The 18,751-nt window shown below is 40.3% G+C and overlaps 1 protein-coding gene across 18 annotated transcripts in view; it reads left to right on the top strand.

The window, feature by feature from the left end:
- The window catches only part of SYTL2 (synaptotagmin like 2), a 100,733-nt gene that overhangs the window by 59,488 nt on the left and 22,494 nt on the right, over nt 1–18,751 (top strand). For 11 of the 18 annotated variants that reach the window (XM_057553190.1, XM_057553189.1, XM_057553191.1 and 8 more), the window contains exons 5-9: nt 4,889–4,970; nt 6,210–6,324; nt 7,441–8,244; nt 11,771–11,839; nt 18,475–18,576. In XM_057553190.1, the coding sequence (XP_057409173.1) occupies nt 4,889–4,970; nt 6,210–6,324; nt 7,441–8,244; nt 11,771–11,839; nt 18,475–18,576 (1,172 nt within the window). The other 7 variants (XM_057553186.1, XM_057553183.1, XM_057553182.1 and 4 more) reach the window with 3 other exon arrangements.

The raw sequence follows: 18,751 nt of genomic DNA, 5'->3' as shown, positions 1-18,751 counted from the left end.
CTGAGCTGATCTCCCTGTGCTATGCGGCTGGTTCCCACTAGCTATCTATTTTACGCTTGGTAGTGTATATATGTCCATGCCACTCTCTCACTTCGTCCCACCTTACCCTTCCCCCTCCCCATATCCTCAAGTCCATTCTCTAGTAGGTCTGGGTCTTTATTCCCGTCTTGCCTAATAAGCTCTGGAGGCAAGAGTCCTTCTTCCGTTGTGGACACAATTCTGTGGGCTTCTGCCTGTGAATAGTTAAAACACTGTGGGTATTCAGTGTGTATTCAAGCATAGGAAGCTACCTGCATTATTTTGGAACTCATCTTTGTTTGCACCTGTAGCACGGGGAAGCAGAGAGAGGTTTGATGAACAGAGCAGCAGAGAATGAGGTTCCCTTTCGAGTGGCAAAGAAAACTCCAAGTGATCCCAGTTCTAGTTCTGGTTACTGGTTGTCAGCATGGTAGTATTGGCGCACACGGTGGTAAAGGGCCAGTGTTTGGGGGTTTTAAAAAAAAGGCATAGCATATTTTTGAATTTGCTTCACTCAATCCCTGAGCCATTTCTTCATGTGTTTGTTGATGTGTTGAAGCCTCATTCAGTGTAACACGTGTTAGCACAGCGCTGGGTACTGGGCATGGGCACAGCATTAGCTGCCAAGGAGAAAGGGAAACATCAACAATCCAAAGGGAGAAATCAACAACAAAAAACACGGGGGGAAAAAAAGAAAAACACTTACAAAATTTGCTTCTGATTCCAGACACAGTTAATATTTAAGCTGAAAAATACCTCAGAAGAGGGTACGTCTGGTGTTATTTTTAACTGCTTTATTTATTTTAAAAAATTTTTTGGTTGTGCCACAAGACTTGTGGGATCTTAGTTCCCCGGCCAGGGATCGAACCCGTGGCCCCTGCAGTGGAAGCTCAGAGTCCTAACCACTGGACCACCAGGGAATTCATTTTTAACTGCTTTAGAGGGAAAGGCTAGTTAAGGTTCGGAAGCTTTAAAAGTTGCTGCATGTGCTTGGAAACACTTTACGGCTAGACATAGATGCAGATAGACTGTCCCACTGCCCACGTGGTATACTTCTAAGACTGCTATAAAGCCCTCCCTCTTCCCCAAATGTCCCTACCACGGTACCTAACGTTATTCTTCTTTTTAGTTAAGTCTTCAAAGACTTGTATTAAAATGCAAACACTTTTAGGAGGGGAACCCTAACAGTAGTTTCGTAGTCTGATATTTTAATAATCTTCTTACGGAAGTAAACCCATTTTGGCTAAGTGCTACATCTAGTATTGCAGGTAGTTTTTGAAGGGTACCTGAGGGAAGAAATTACAGAGCTCAAGGTGTGAACCTTGGCTTGCTGTACAGTTTTAAGAACTCATCACGTGGAATGTATTGAATATCTTATATATGCAGGACACACCCTGAGAATGGAAATCTGATCCCTCTGAGAGGGATTCTAAGAAACAAAAGACACAGTATCTGGCTATAAAGAGACTATATTCTCTTAGGAAAAATAATGCTTCCGTATATGAATATCTGATCACATGATAACAAATAGTACCAGGCAGGGAGCAAATCCCAATCCCAAGGTACCAATAAAATGTGCTATAAGACTTGAGACAAGGAGACCCACTTCCAGCTGAGCTGATAGGTGACCAGCATCACAAGGGAGGTGAGATTTGGATTGGGCTTGGAGGTGATAGTGAGGATTTGGGTCAAGAGAGTAGAGCAAACACTTGAGGGAAGGGCTGGGGATAGGTTGGGGGAGACAGCAAAGAGGGACAGTGAGTCATGTTTGGCATGAGGGTCAACAGGAAGGCGGAGTGGGAGGGTACATTGGGGCAGATGGTGGAGCGTCTCCAGTTCCTTCCTGAGGAGTTCAGACTTCAACTTCATTCCACAGGCCTTGAGGATCCGGGAAAGGTAACGCGCAGAAGAGGGACATGATCAAAGTTCTGTTTTAGACCATTCCAGCTTAGAGGTGGAATGCTGAATGGATTAGAGAGGTGGAACTTTGGCGTCAGCAGGTCGGATATGAGGCTAATACAGATGACAGAAATAAAGGAGGAATCAGTAGGGGTGGAAAGGAAGTGACAGATGTGAGAGTCACTGGGAAGGAAGAAATCGCCCAGACTTCACTCCAGTCCTCTTGCCGTAAACCACTGCTTTACTCGTGTGAGAACTCAGAGGCAGTAGAACCTAGCCATTACAATGATTGTCTTTGGAGTCAGGGTCAGACACACCTGGTGCAAATCCCCAGCTCTTTCACTGACTTAACCTCTCCAAGCCTCAGTTTTCTCGCTAGTGAAATGGGGAGAAGGATACATACCTCACAGGGATGTTGCAAAGATCAACTGAGAATACGATGGTTGCTGTCTTGATGGTTGCGCGATAAAAGACAGGCAAACAAAACATTGTTGCATTCCTCAAGAGAAGCAAAGCCAGAGCTTAACTGAGGAAGTAACTATATTTTCAGAGACAGTGTGAGGCAGAAGACTCTTGTTTTATTTTCTTCTAGTAAGCAGACTTGTGAACTGTACTTAATCAAGTATCTCACCCTCATTCCATTTCCCGCCAACCCCAACCACAAGGTAACCCAGTGAATACTGTATGTTTCTGGTGTTTGATCGTGTGCTCTGAATACCTCATTTCTTCTTCTCTTTTGATTTCTGAATAGCAGGAACAAAGACATTTTGTTTAAAACCTAAGTAATGTGCCTCATTGTAATTTGGCAAACAACATAGATATTTTAAAAAACCATGGCACCTGTGTGCTGCTGCCTTCCCTGGCACTGGCTCAGTTGGCCTTCAGTTGTTCAGTCGTTCACCAGTTGTGTACCAGGCACTGTACAAGGCATCGTGGGGAATAGAAAGAAGGTCAGGATACTCTTTAAGGATCTCCCAGTTTACTATGAGAGATAAGATATGTATGCACAGAATGACGTTGCATAGCAGACATGAAATCCATAGCTGCATAGAGTTTAGTAGAGAGAGACTGGTTTCATCTCTGGGCAGGAGGGAACAACATGATATGCAATGTGGACAGTTGTGGGCCTGGTGGCTAGAGGCGCAGGAACTGGATTTCCAGGGAGCAGAGGGAGGAGAGTGTAGAGACTCGGCTTGTCCTTTGTTCTTGGTGAGTGGGAAGGAGAAAGGAGGAAGATGACAGGAGAAGATGGCTGTTCCATGGAGACCCCAACCATCAGCATTTGGCCCAGGTCCTCTCACTGTGTGACTGATTTATTTACTAAAGGAGATGATACAAAACACTGTGAGAAAACGGAACATGGCCTCCGCTGTAAGCTTCCTCGTATCACTCACTGGCTTCTTAAAGTGACACTCAAGAGACGTTGCTTTCTACTCCTGAGCTATTGGCTGTTTTTACTGTGCGTTCTATCAGTGACCAGGGTTCTTTTCTCACATTGGCCGCTAGATAACTTGCTTCAAGTTTGTGCTCACCTGGTTCAAGAACAGAGGCCTCCTGCCATGTGTTTTTCTATTAGCCTTAATTCTGGCTCCATTATCAGTTCCTCCTCTTGTTCCATGCCCTTCCCCTCCCCATCCTTTTATCCCCCCTTTCTCACATCCCTGCGGTCAGACTGTATTCGATATACAACTGCCTCATCTGCCGTAATTCCTTTCTGGGACAGTGAGGAAGGTAACAAAAGGGAGCATGGCTTCCTCAAGTGTTCAGCCTGTCCCTGGGACTACAAAAGTAGCAATCAAAGTGCAGAGAGAAGGAAAGGAAATGAATTTGCAAGAACATCTAGTCCATAATTTTAGTGACAGCAATCTTGGGCAAGGCTCTGTGGCCTTGGGGCAAAATGCTCCCCTCCCCGCCTCCCCCAGTTCTTTAGCTTCGTGGTAAAAAGCCAGCAGCTTCCGAGGTACTTCTTCCAAGTCCTTGACTCTGTGATGCCACTAGAACTGGTGGAGTTTAACCAGGCACGGTGCTTTCAGCCACTAGTGACTTCCCCTCTTATGCCTGAGGCAGGGCCACTGGAGCAGGAAGTCTGAGTGGGTAGTTTTCCTCCCTCTCGGGGGCCACTATGACCCTCTTTGCCCTTCTTACTCAACAGCCAAGGGAGTGGTTGTTCAGGAGGGAGCTGGCTCAACTCACTTTTCTCCATTCACCCTCCCCGCACTCTCTCCCTAGGGCTGCCCTGTCCCTCCGGTAGGCAATCATGGTCTAGAGAATCCTCCTCTCCCCTCTAAGCCAGCTCCAGGCTTCTGACCTCCCACCATCTTCTGGATGCTCTGCTTGTCTTTACTCCTCTTGTATTCGAACGAGAGCTCACCTGGCCAGCCTGGAGAATTGGGTTGAAAGTTCCCAGTAAGTTGCCCCGATCCGCCGTCCTCCCGGCACAGGATCTCTTAGATCTGCTGTTTCTTCTGTTCTACTGACCAATCACTTGTCTCGCCTGCGTCTTTTCTTTAGCTATTTTCTACCTGAGTTAGAGTAAGCAGTGCCATTCTGGTCCTGGCCTACGGAATCTCTGAAATGCTTTGGGGCCTTATTTCGGCAGGGATGTTCCCTTCTTGAGAACAACTGCTCACTGTTCTAGTCTGCATCTGATGTTAGGTCCTGACTTTGAGGTGAGTTTATTTGTACAAATTTAAACTGTGAACCTTCTGTGTGCCTGGTACCGTGATAAAAACTTCAAGGCTTCTGATGGATGGTTTTGTCTTGTCTCATGCCTGTTTTCATTTCTGTTCTACCATTGCCTTTGCTTCGCTGCTTAATCATCTCTAGGCTCCAACTCCCTCTACCTTCCTGGCAGTTTGATTTTACAAACTTCCTCTCCTATCCTGCCTTAATAGCTTCTGGCTTCAGAGGCGTGATTTACGCTTCCTCAAAGGGTAAGTTTTTATTCGCTGAATTATTGTTTCTTTTGCAGTTCCAGTGTGGTAAATCCAGCTTCCACCATGATTGATACATCCCAGGAAAGCACAAGGGAGTCAGCTGTATCTCCAGCCAAGGTAGATTGAGCTCAGACTTCGAAAATCTCATTTGGGGCAGGAGTGCCATTTTTCTCATTTCATCAAAGCACCGTGAAGTAAAGAGAATTTCGTAGTACTTTTTTCCTACCAAATACAGATAATTTTTACTGTTTAATATAAGAAATCACTCTTGTGGTGCAAAATTTTATGGATATCATGTTATTGCATTGCTGAAGACCTAGAGTTTTTGCCCTAAAGAATGAAAAGTCTAATGCTGTTGGGGGCTGCTTCTTTTAAGCATAGGAATGTGGCTTGTTGGTTCCACATCAGTCCTTATTCCTATTCATGGCTTCCTGAATCTCTGTTAGAGATCTGCTTATGGGAGGGAATTGTCAATTTATGAAACAACAGATAGCAAATATTGATATTCAGTCTTACATTAATAAAAAAATGCTGGGGGGAGGGATAAATTAGGAGTTAAGGGTTAACATATTCACACTACTATATATAAAATAGATAACCAACAAGGACCTACTGTATAGTACAAGGCACTATACTCAATATTTTGTAATAACCTAAAGGAGAAAAGAATCTGAATAAAATATATATATATATATATATATATTTATGTATGTATGTATAACTGAATCACTGTGCTCTACACCTGAAACTAACACAACATTGTAAATCAACTATACTTCAATTGAAACAAAATTCTATTTACTGATATGCTTTCTGTCATTAGAATTGATGATCATGATAGTGACTATGAACCACTTCAAGATACCTTGTCTTTTAAATCCTTATAGGAAAGGTCAGTTACAATTATATTTAGTACAGCTTTAATCTATCACAGTGAGTCTCATACAGTAGGAAGAGCACGGGGTGGGAGTCTGCCCTAATTAGAGTCTCAGATTTACCCCGACCTTGACCAGCTCTTTGATATGTTCAGGCCCATGTTTTCTCACATCTGTAAAAATCTCACTTCTGTGAGATTTAGATTTGAATGCCTGGTTCTGGTTTAACTTTGTAGGACTCTGGAATTGAGTATATTTTATACAATTTTGTTCTGTTTTTTTTGGTTGTTTTTTTTTTTTGGTATGGCATATATATGGTAATTCTTTGCTAACCAGATTAATTAAGACCATCATTTTTCAAACATGCCAGATAGAATTTACTGGATAAAGCTACCAACTATTGGAGATAATAAGCATTTGCTGACACTGAGTTGCTGTTGTGACATTTAAAATGAATTTAATAAACAATATTTTTCCCCAGCAAAGGAAGAATCCATTTAATAGCTCCATGCTGCCAGAAGATCACTTATCTCAACAAATCAAAAACGAGCAGTCAGAAAATGGAAGGGCTGGTTTCTTTCAGACTTCAAAAGAGGGTAAATATTATTTTTATGGGCTAGATATTTTTATCTTTGTTATCTATGGACTAAGGGAAATTCTCAGAGTTCCTTTAACCAAAATAGCTTTCAAGAGAAAGTGAAAAGGCCTGATGGTTTTCTTCTACTATGCGCACTGGTTTCCTGCCTCAGGGAAGGAAGCAGAAATTTTAGAAACCGGAAGTTCATGCATTCCAGTCTCGGAGCTGACACTTGTGTGACCTCCATGCCTTGGGTCCCCCCACGGTGACCTGGGAAATTTTTTGACCAGAGGCATTCAGTCATTCATTTAACAGTCTTTATTGGATGTCTACCAGGTACAGACACAGTTCTCTGTTTAAAATCCAGAGTTTGCCTCAAGATAAAAAGACCACTTGACAATGTTACAATCCTCTAATCTGTAATTATCAGCCGAGTCTTCCAGGAGCATTTGATCAGATTTGTTGCTTAACTGATTGAAGTCTGCCTCTTATGGAATTTTACCATTCTTATGTACCATTAAGAAGAAACATTAGACAATTTAATCTCTTCAAAAGCAACTGTAAGAAGATTCCACAAGCATCAAAGATTGGATGAGGGGTAGAAAATTAACAAACAGTAGAGTTAGGAGTTTCAATTAGCCTGTTTTAATATTAGTGTATTTTTCCTCTCCATTGGATACACTTTATATAGCATAAAATATTTTACAGAAAAGAAGTCACTGGAACATTACCTGTTTTTTTTAACTTTTTGACAAAATTAATTTTTGTTTTAGGTATTGAGATTTTAAAAAATTGAGCTCCCTTTTCTGGTTTCCATACGTGAATTTTTTAAAGTGACTTTTGTGTTTTTTCTTTACCCTCCTTGAGGAATTTTTAAAGTTTCTTTTTAAAAAAAATTTTTTATTGAGTATAAAGTACCACAAAGTATGTATGTAAAGCACAGCAATCTTAAATTCAATGAAGTTCATGCATGAATTTTTTAAGGCTTTTTAATTAGGTCTGTATTTATGCTTCATGCTTCATTGTCTTTAATATTTAGTGTTTTTGCTAAATGTAGATTAAGTTTATGATAGGTGTTTTAAATTATAGAGTTATTCTCCATTTGGTATATCATCTAATATGTTTTACTTTTCAGGTGAATTGTCAGAGTCCAAAGAAAAGTCATCTATCCCGGATATTTCAAGCCAAAAGTTAGAGAAAACAAAGCAGACTTTTCCAGGCCCTGAGAATGGGTCCCAAATCAAGGCTCCAATCCCCAAAGCCAGGAAAATGGTCTATAAATCACATGACTTAAAGCAAGATGATGACCAGTCTTTTCCTAGACAAAGGACAGACTCCCTGAACACAAGAGGGGCTCCAAGAGGGATCCTGAAACGCAATTCCAGTTCCAGTAGCACAGACTCAGAAACTGTTCGTTTTCATCAGAACATTGAACCCAAAAGCAAAATTGTGTCCCCTGGCCTAACCATCCATGAGAGAATTTCTGAGAAGGAGCATTCTTTAGAAGATGACTCCTCCTCAAACTCACTGGAGCCATTAAAGCACGTGAGATTCTCTGCAGTGAAGGATGAACTCCCACAGGGTCTGGGGCTAGTCCATGGCCGGGAAGTAGGAGAATTTAGTGTTTTAGAATCTGACAGGTTGAAGAATGGAACAGAAGATGCAGGGGACATAGATGAGTTCTGCAATGATCCTAAGCCTTCCCAATACAGAAAGCCTTTGCTTTTTCAGCCATCCGCCTCAAGCCCGAGTACATCAAAAAATGAAACACATCAGCCAACGACTTCTGATTCCTTTCCAATTAATGAGCACCATTCTCCCAAAGAAGTTTTAACTACAAGAGCACAGTCCACTGAGAATTCACACACCATCGATGAACACAAAGCTCACTCATCAGAATTGTCAAGGCTTGAATCAAAATTGTCCAGAAGCCCTGCTGGTAAGAGATTCGTCACTACCAGGCTCTAAAAACTGAGCCACTGGGCTTGGAATGGCCAGGCCAGCCAGCCAGCCTGGTAGAAACCCATTTTGCTTTCTAGGTATTCCTGCTAAAATTCAAGCAGATGCCACTGGGGAATGTTTATGCCTCTTAATGGGTTTGCATGTTTTCCTCAATCACCAATAACTAAAAGAACCAGGATAGCACACTTTCTGGCACATTATGCTTAATCCAAAAAAAAAAAAATCTTATCAATAATTTAACTAAACAAATTATAGTATTTTGAGTTAAATCAAGGTGTGTATACAGAGTGAGAAATAAACATATGCTAATACCTTTGTACAGAGTAAATATATTATTACTCACCTAATGCAAATTTATCAATGACCATTTAACCAAACCTCGGTTTCTCTTTTAATTTCAGGAGAACCGTCACTTTCTTAGCCTCAAAGGATGGGAAACTAGACTTTAAATTCTTACTATGAAAAAGCCTCATACTTTGGCCTGCCCAGGGCCTCCATCCATTTGTTCTTAGACTTTAAATGCTCTGAAGGAACTTTCTCCTTCAGCTGGTGTGAGCTGAGAGGCAATGAGAGTACTGCTTTTTCCTGCTAACTAGCTGACTAGTCCTCTCTTGAAGATCTTAGAAATCTCAGGGGATGCCTCAAACTGCTTTCCTATACCTATATGATTACTTCACAATTCTTATGTTTTAAAACAGAAGCAATGGGAAAAATCATTTTGTGTACTCTCTCCCATCTTCACTAAGTCCTAATCTAACCCTATGATAATTTTTATAGTCAGGAAAATTTACAGTAGCAACAGTCAAGTTTCTAACTCATTTGCTCTCCTCCTCCCTTATTAGTCAATGTTAAGTTGACCCTGAGTCACTTTTGCTTAGCCGTACACTTTCATACTTATTCAAATCAATCCACTTCTTAAAGGACAAAGCATTTCCGTCACCCCTCTCCCTGGGTATTTTAAATCACTTGAACAGGAGAGAATATTTTTTTAAAAAAACTAAAAATTAGCTTCTTCAAGATATAAAGGAACTCATTTTAAGGAAACTACTGAAGTTTGAATAAACACTAGCAAATAATTGGGTGATGCTTACTTAAATGTTTATCCAAAAGATGAAAAAAATTTCTTTGGTAATATTTTCCTTTGTTATAATCCATAGAAAAAAAATGGTAAACCTTTCCTGATTTCCAAAGTGCACCTGCTTTCCCATAGACTACCTTTATAATTTTGTATTAACTATTTATTTGTGCTTTCTGATTTTTAAATCTCAATCTCAACTCACCGTGAAGTTTGGGGAGAAGCCATCATCAGCTAAACCCATTTTGGTTGACAGACAGGCCTTCTGGTCTCAGAGCTTATAAACAAAGTTCTGCTTACTCATTAATGCCCTGCTTTCCCCCTGCTTACCACAGAAATATATACAAGTAAATAATGGAGCATAAGAAGAAAATCAGGACCAAAAAAGAATGGTAAACTCTAATTGTGTGAATTATAAGGGTTTGACTTTAGCACTGAGCTTTAGGACAGTCATTATCACACTCATTATATTATACTGGAAGAAAACAAAAGAATTCCTCAAAGGAAACAAAACATTATCTGGCATCAAGTTTTTAAAATAACTGTTCTTATTTTTAAAGTAATATACTTTCATTTGAAAAGTGTAAAAACATTTGAAAAGAAATGCATACAGAATAAAACAATTATCATCTGTGATATCACCCAGCACTAACCATCACTAATGTTTAATTGTAGGGCCTTCCAATAATTTTCAGGCATGGATATAATTTAAATTATGTTTATACTGTCCAGGCTGCTTTTTTCACTAACAGTGTAGTACAAGCATTTTTTTCATTGTTAGTCTTCTGTTAAACAGACTAACAAAGAATTCTTTTTTTCTTTTAAATTTATTTATTTATTTATTTATTTTTGGCTGAGTTGGGTCTTCGTTCCTGTGCGAGGGCTTTCTCTAGTTGCGGCGAGCGGGGGCCACTCTTCATCGCGGTGCGCGGGCCTGTCACTGTCGCGGCCTCTCTTGTTGCAGAGCACAGGCTCCAGACGCGCAGGCTCAGTAGTTGTGGCTCACAGGCCCAGTTGCTCCGCGGCATGTGGGATCTTCCCAGACCAGGGCTCAAACCCGTGTCCCCTGCATTGGCAGGCAGATTCTCAACCACTGCGCCACCAGGGAAGCCCTAACAAAGAATTCTTAAGGATTTCTCAAAGGAACTTTATCATTACTGACATATATTTAATAGTATAATGTGTAGTTATGAAAGGAAACTAGTATCCACTATGTGCCAATTATTGTATAAGCCTTTGTTGTTTTTACATTTAGCCAGAGTTGATGATTAAAATTAAAGAGATAATTTTATTAACTGACATCTCCTCTGGTGCATTTCAGATGTAGCTAACGTCATAAAAATTCAGCTCACGTAATTTTCAAGAACATGTATTGTGTAGCTTAGCATTTATAAGGAAGAGCAAGAAATGCTGAAACACCTTTAGTCTTAACTAAAGGGAAAGAATGCCTGAGTTCCCTCATCTACATGTGCCATGTGCCCTGTGAATAAAGCTCAGAAAGGTCTCTCCCTAATTTTTCTTTTTTTTTTTTTAACATCTTTATTGGAGTATAATTTCTCCCTACTTTCTTGGTAGCCTAGAAAGAATTTAAATGTCCTTCTCTAGCCTCCTAGCCATTGGTTGGCAAACATCAGGGAACAGGTAGAAATCCCATTCTCCACCAGTCCTCATTTTACCTTGTCTCACAGAGACTATCTCCAGCTTACAGATTGTAGAAGGGAAATAGGGGATAATGGAGGAGCCTCTTGAGACCATGGTCCTCAAACTGCAGTATGTAAAACAACCACTGGGGTAGCTGGTAGGAAAGATTCCTGGGCCCCATCTTCAGAGATTCTGGTTCAGTATACCAGGAGTAAGTAAGGCCCCTGGATGCAAATATCCTCCTTGTGCCATTCTGACGTTTTGGAGGGAACTCCTTGTTTAATCTTCCTTGAACATTGTTTTTCCATCTCCTGAAATCTTCTAAGTCTGTGTTTCTCGAACTTGAGTATAAGCCCTCTCTAGGGTTTATGAGTGGGCCAGTAGATAGGTGGCGTCATAAAATCAACATGATGTATCTTCCTGGAGTGTCTATTTTATGCAAAGCTTTGAGAAAAATTAATATTTAAAATGTAACATGGGTCAGAATACAAAATCTACTTGATTTTTTAGAATAAAACAGACACTTGAAAGAAATTCCCCAATTCGGCTTACACCCCATACTTCCAGGGGCCTATGTTTACCTTCCTTTACTGTTATAGGGCATCTTTGGTAGAATGTCTTAATTAGGATGGTTTACATTATAACTCCTGATAAATGCTGGTATAAACAGCTAATGGTATAGAAAATGTAAATACAAAGTGCCTTTTTAAAAGATAATGTGAGTGATTGAATAATAATTCTTTAAGCATTCTCTTTTCTTATTCAGAAAAGCATTTCTATGTTGCAGATGAACTGTCTCACGTTGAGCCTGAGTCATCTCAGGTGCCAGATCGCAGTTCTAGAGACCATCAGCAAGGTAAGCCCCCTCTTCTCAAGTCCCTAAAAGCTAAGACGTCCTCATGCTCTGGTCCACATGCCACTGACATAAGGAAGACAACCAATGATTCCATATCTAAAGTCCTAGACTGGTTGAACCGAAGTTCTCATTCAGATGACAAGAAATCATCTCTCCAATATTCCCAAGAAATAGACCCCAAAGAAAAAACAGACTCAAAGTCACGGATTGCTGTTGGCTTGGTGACAGATGATACCAGTCAAAAAGAAAATGGCTCAAAGGCTCTGTTATCCACCAAAGTTGAATTGACACCTGTGGGATCTGATTCAACGTTCCAGGTAGAGGAAAATATGCCTTTTGGAAATGGCGAAAATGTGAATATCAAACCCAAATCTATTAATTTGTCCCCACAAGGCAAGGAAAGTCCAGGCATACTGCAACCATTTGAAATCTCCAGTCCAAATCAAGAGAGTAAAACTGTGGACTACAGCCAAGTTTCAAAAAATGTAGGAGAAGGAATTGGGGTACTTCCTCCAACCAATAACTATTCCTACAGTGTTTGCAAAGGATCTCATGCAGAAGATCAAGTTCCATGCAACATTAAGGATGTTGACAGTTTAGGTGAAGAAGAGCCCAAGCTTTGTGTTTATGAAAAAAATAGAAGAAAGTCAGAAGTGAATTCTGAGTCTTCAACAGTTATCGAACAACGGAGTTTTAAAGACAATGTGAAGGCAGAGAGAGAGAGCAAAGGAAGAGATAGTTACATCCTAAAAGCTTCTTCAGAATCAGAGACTATTGAGTCACCCCCTGAGGCTACCAACAATAAATCTCCTTGGAAGAAGCCTAAGGTCCAACTACAAGAAGCAGGTGAGATTCCCCAGAAGCAAGTGCAAAGAGAGAAATACAAAAGAGTGAGTGACAGAATATCCTTTTGGGAAGGTGAGAAAGCTGCTGCTAACTTAACTCATACAGAACCGACATCTTCATTTAGTCAGGAACGACTTTCTGCTAAAGCATATCAGCCTGTGAAGTCCATGGACAGTTTATCTACGGGCTATAGTAAATATAATAATCAAGTCACTGCCAAACAAGTGTTCCTAGATAAGGATGATCAAGCAGCCCATCTCTGCCATTTTTATTCCTCAAATAAAACTAAAGAGACCGGGCCCCAAATATCAAGTCCATCCAAAAATGATCCTTCAGCTGACCAACCAGGTAAAGTGTCTCTGTTCCAGAATATGACAACTGAGCCTATAAGATTACCAGTGACAGACAGTTTGCATTATGAAAAGGACATTACTCTGCCACCACTGCAACTTCCTTCAAATGTTGGGAGTGAAATACATACCTCTTTGGAGAAAGACAGATCTCTAATTGGTGAATGGAATCCCAACTTTAAAGTTATATCCCTAAAAGAAAGAATGGATGAACCCAACACAGAACAGGTCTACAATCACTCTCAATTTGAGAATTTGAGAAAGTTTTGGGACTTAGGTGCCAATCCAAACAGTCAAGATAATATTGAGAAGAATACTACCACAAGCCAAAAAAATTCTGTGCCTTTTAATAGCCAGAAACACAAAGAATTCAGTGACATTAAATCATCAGGAAAAAATACCCATGAAAGAGAGACGCTTCTAAGCCAGAAAAAAGTTCCGGCAGGAGAAGAAATAGAGAAATTAAATTCAAAGGGCACACTCCAGGTGTTACCAAATGAAACCACATTTCCATTGAGACCACCCAGAAAGTTCACTCATCAGTTGCCAGGATATGAGTCATCAAAGGAAAACATGGGAAAAAATACAGAAGGGTTTGTTACTCCAGTGTTCAAGGAAGAAAAGGATTACTCTGACCGAGAGATTCAAGAGATTGAAGAATCCATCGTGAAAACAAGTGTTTTGTCTAAAGACTACAGAGACACATTTAATGACAGCTTACAGAAGCTGCTTTCAGAAGCCTCATCACCAGTCATCCAGCCCTCTGGTGGAAAAGTTCATAAAAAACAAGCGCTTGAACCAGGTATTTCGGAAAATAAGACATGGCCTCGAAAGACAGATTTTGCTGATACTGAGGAAGAAGCCAAAAGACCTAAGGAGATCATTAATGAGCATATAGACAAAACAGTAGCTCCTCCAAAGGTCAATTCGAACACTTTGACTGCTAGTCTAGACAAACTCCTGAAGGAAGCAACTGGAACTCCACCCTCTCCCTTGCAAACCGAATGTGAACCGGCAACCACTAGGATCAACTCTGAGTCTGAAGAGAGTAGAGTTTATGAAAAAGGGATAGAATGGAGTCAGAACACATCAGCCTATCAGAGAGAGATAATAGCTTCTTTTCCAGAGGCAGAAACTTTGGGAAATACAGCTCTCTCCCAGAAAGCTCAAAGTGGTGAGTGCCAGCTAAACATGGAGAACTTGTTTCAGATGGCTGCAGAAGGTTCTTACCCATTGGATCAGCCTTCCTATCACCACAGAAAGGGTTCTTTTGGGTATGTGGCCAACACTCCCCAAGATATGCCTTCTTCTAAGGATGCCCATCTTGCTCCTCGGAATAAGGCAGTACCTTCTCAAAGGGAAATTTCTGAGACTGTAGAAAAAGTTCTTCTTCCATCCAAACCTGCACTGAATGATGTAAAGGCTGTATTACAAAAGCTACTTAGAGAAGCTTGGTTGAGTTATCCAGTTGGGAGGGAAGTAGTTTCTGGAGAAGTAAAAGCAGAATTTCCTGAAGGGGCACAGGTAGAAAGTAGCCCCTCAAATTCTCTGGGAGTTATCCCATCACAGACTACAATGGACAGCCTAGTTCCAGACAGAAAGGATTTGTGTTCCTTCAGTGTAGTTCCTGATAAAACTCATAAAGTTGGATCTTATTTAGCTGCCCAAATGCCTCCATCAGAACAAACCCTTAGCTCATCTGCGTCTACTGTTGCTCAGTATGGCAAAGAGTTATCTCAGGAAGTGACAGAAATTGTGAGGGAAACAATTATTCAGCCTAAATCAGAGCTCCTTGAATTCAGTGCTGTCTTAGAAAAACTACTAAAGGAAACAATGGAAACCCCCTGCTCAATATATGACAGTGATACAGGGACTCTTTATTCATCAAAGTTAATAGATAGTACTGAGGTGCCCAGGCAAGCTGCTTCTGAATTCCATCCTAAAGAAATAAAAGAAACAGTAGAAAAGCCTGAGACTCCATCAATTACTGGGAGTGCTTTTGAGATTGGCTTTGAGAAACTCCTTAAAGAATCGTCTAACGGTCCTTCTTATCAGCTCCAAGTGTCAGTGAAGGAAGAAACTCCTGAGAAGGAGCCTTCACAGTCAAAGCAGGCCAGGTTCTTGGGGAAAGTGCCCTCTTTTTACTGCACAGCCTCAAAGGCCTCGGAAATGAAACTTAAGAGTAATGTTTTCAAATCTCAAGTCAGTCAACGTGATAAAGTGTTGGGAAGAGACAAAGCTGTGACTGACTTACGAATAGATCTCTGTGGTTTTGAAAGTGGGGTTGAGATCCCTGGAACCTCACAACTTTCTGTGGACCATGAAATAGGGACCACTGAAACTATAAAACCCCCAGAGGACAGGAATTATGAAAGTGAGGTTGCAGTAGTTCGAGAAGGGGCTTTTCAGGAGCTTGGTTTCAAAGAGGCTCCTGAAGCAATTAATGTGCCCAGAAATAGGCAACCCATTCCTCTCCTGACAAACAAAGAAAACTCTACAAAAATAAGTAAAGTTGAATTGATTCTGGCATCACCATATAAGAGACAAGAGAAAAAGGAAGAAAAAGAAGGTTTCTCTGACTCTGATTTTTCAGATGGAAACATCATTTCTAAGGCAGAAAGCTGCAGAAATACCTCCAGTGAGCATTTTGAAGTTTTTAACTGATTGGTTAATGAGTTGATTTATGTAATGCTGACATAAAGGATGGTGTAGTTTTTAGAATTGGGATTAATTTGACAATCCCAAATAGTACTAAATTCTTCTTTGTACTTCAGTTCTCCCTAGATTTTAATAAAAAACTACATTTCCTTTTATATTCTATAATCAAATGAGTTACATAGAGATAGCTTTACCCATCAGGCAGTGTTTCAGAATCTGACTTTATTCTCAGTGATTAATGATAGAATTTTTAGCTTTCAAAAATATTTTTTAAAGAACTTTTGGGGTTTAGAGAGTACCTCTAAAACATCCAAGTGTGCTTTCCTCTTGGAACTAATTAGAATTTCCTAATTGGCAGTCCATACAGGAGTCTCTAATAAGATTTGTGGCAAGAAACTCCCATATTGGTCACACATTTCCCTTTTAAGAGCAGTAGTTTACCACATTAGTGGCTAAGTACCAGGAACAAAGTGCAAGGCTGGAAGTTTCCCTCAGATACCTTGGGCTATGGTGTTTCTGTTGCCACTCTCTCCCTCTTGTTTGCAATTATCTGCAGGATCCTCCCCTTCTAGGGTATGCCTCAGTCTGATGACCTCACCTGATTCCACCTATAAGGGCATTGCCTGGCCTGCTGCATTTCTTTGGCTCCAGCCTTAGCTAAGTGGATGGAGATCTTAATCAATTACCATATTCACCTAAGTGGACTTGGCTTCTGGTTTCAGCCAGGCTATCAAAGATAGGGCTTGTCTCAGTTTGCTATTCTGAGCAACCTGGCTATTTTGGGAGAGAAACCCAGGAACAAATAGGGATTAGAAGTTAGCTGATTAGAGTGATGAAATGATAAAGGATGCTCTCTGGCTGGAACATTTTAACCAAAATTGCACAACAACTAATGTTGATCACCTTCCTTAGTAGAAAATTAATAGAATTTGTCATTTTCTAGCTCCCTTCAGTCTCAATGAGAACAAATGAGCTTTACTGAGTGGCGGATTTGTGAGGTTTGGGCTCCTTTGCAAGTAGCTGTAGGGCCTCTTATTGAAAACTGACCAAAGAATCCACCTTTAATCCTAATTAATCAAGCTGAAGCCCCTTTAACATTTGTAACTGGTGAGAAAAGGAAAATGAAATACCAGTCTCTCAAACCAGACATATGCAAGAGTGTAAGGCAACATCTTAAACTTGTTGAAGTAGACTTTTACTAAGCTATCCCATGAGTTACTAGGGCAAATTGACCTATAGGAGGTGAAGGGCTTGTAAATTTGCACTTACTTTACAGACTATTGCTTAATGTATATGGCTGTGTTAAAGTATACCAGCATAACTGATTGAACAGCAAAAAAGCCTATCTAAAAAAGAAATAATCAATATAAATAACCACCCAGACACACAGAGCCCAGAGAAGATATTTTAAAATTATAAGCCAAGTAGGAGGTATAAAATAGTATGTAGTTTTGTACCTTCTAATCTAAATTATTATTTTTTAAATAAATGGGTGGGGGTGGAGTGAGAGTAGGGAAGAAGCTGACAACAAGGCACCGTAATTTTGATGAGCAGCCTAACATGTTTGACTTGTGGCTGAGCTCTTAACCAACCAATACCTCAGTATGTTCCTTTAAAAAGGGGGGGAGGGAATGCTGGGAGATCGTGCACATGATTAGTACACTAAAGCGTATTAAAGTCACTGAGAAGGTCTGCAGTAAGAACGCTTTTAAGTTTGAACACAGAGCATCCCAAATCTAATTCATCTTAGGATCCATTTACTGGAGAATGCCTATTAACATTGGGCAGAACTGGGATGCATTTCAGGAAAGTATTGTCTAGAGAAGTAGTTCCCAAATTCACTGACTCATTAATGGAATCATTCATTGATTTAGCAAACATTTTCGAAGTGCCTGTTGCCAGCCACTGTTCTAGTCACTGAGACTACAACAGTGATGAGTGAGAGTACTCAGACCAGGGCTTATCCATGGTGGAGTTTCCACTGTCAAAATGGAACAATTAAGGACTATCTAGAGAAAAACTTTTATAAAATTAGATGTATTTAAAGAACTGTTCTTATTCTCTGGTTATGCCCTTTTTCTTTTCTTTTTTTTCCTTGTGGTCCTAAAATGCCTTTCCTTTTATAAAATAAAGGCATTAGTAGATAATAGAGACCTTCCTCTCCCCCCACCCCCCCACCCCCCTGCCAAATGCCTTAGTAAAATAAAACGTTGACTACCTCATGTCATTACCCAACATTTTGTTGGAAATTTCACCAGTTCATGAAACCCAAAAAGCCTACATTTGTTGATCTGGAGAATTCACCCATCTGTGCACCCAATTATACACAGATGTTAAAACATCTGAATCCTGCCTTCTGTGGTTTTCAGCTAATTATTTTAATGCTCCTAAAACCATTTTGTGGCTGTCTTCAAAAGCTAGAAGTGAAGGGGAAAGATTCAAAGTCTGGCACAGAACAAATCATGTGCCTAAAATAGAGGTGTAAAAGACTAAGAGAGCACATTTCTATTAATGTGGGAATCTTGTTAATCTTGTTTCTGTATCATTTATGCTTACAAATATTTCTTGACCAGGAAAGTTATTTAAAGAATATACTAATATTCTTCAGTGGAGAAATTTTATTTTCTTCTGTTGGAGTGCTTCACAGAGTGAATAAAAGTATAGAGGCTTATGGCATAATGCCTCCTTTCAACCTACCATTTCAGTGTCCGTTGATTATTAAGAGCTTGGTTGTTTTCTTTTTTCTTTTGTGCAGTATTCATCGGTTTTGTCTTGCAACAGGTTCAGAAGAAGAACCCAGTCCTGTTTTGAAAACTTTGGAAAGGAGTGCTGCTAGGAAAATGCCTTCCAAAAGTCTAGAAGATATTGCATCAGATTCATCAAGTGAGAATAAAGTTTGCCCCACTGTTCATGCCCCCATCTCAGCTTAAAAATGCGTATGTGCTCTTCTGTGGCCTCACTGCATGCTGAAACTGCTGAAAACCCTAAAGGGGGGTTAACAGATGAGAAGAACTTTTCCCAAGTGAGCTGAAGAGGCTCAGCCTAAAGTGGCTGGAAC

Source organism: Balaenoptera acutorostrata, chromosome 9 (assembly GCF_949987535.1).
Source record: "Balaenoptera acutorostrata chromosome 9, mBalAcu1.1, whole genome shotgun sequence".
Taxonomy (NCBI): Eukaryota; Metazoa; Chordata; class Mammalia; order Artiodactyla; family Balaenopteridae; genus Balaenoptera; species Balaenoptera acutorostrata.
This window is presented reverse-complemented; position numbering and strand designations above follow the sequence as displayed.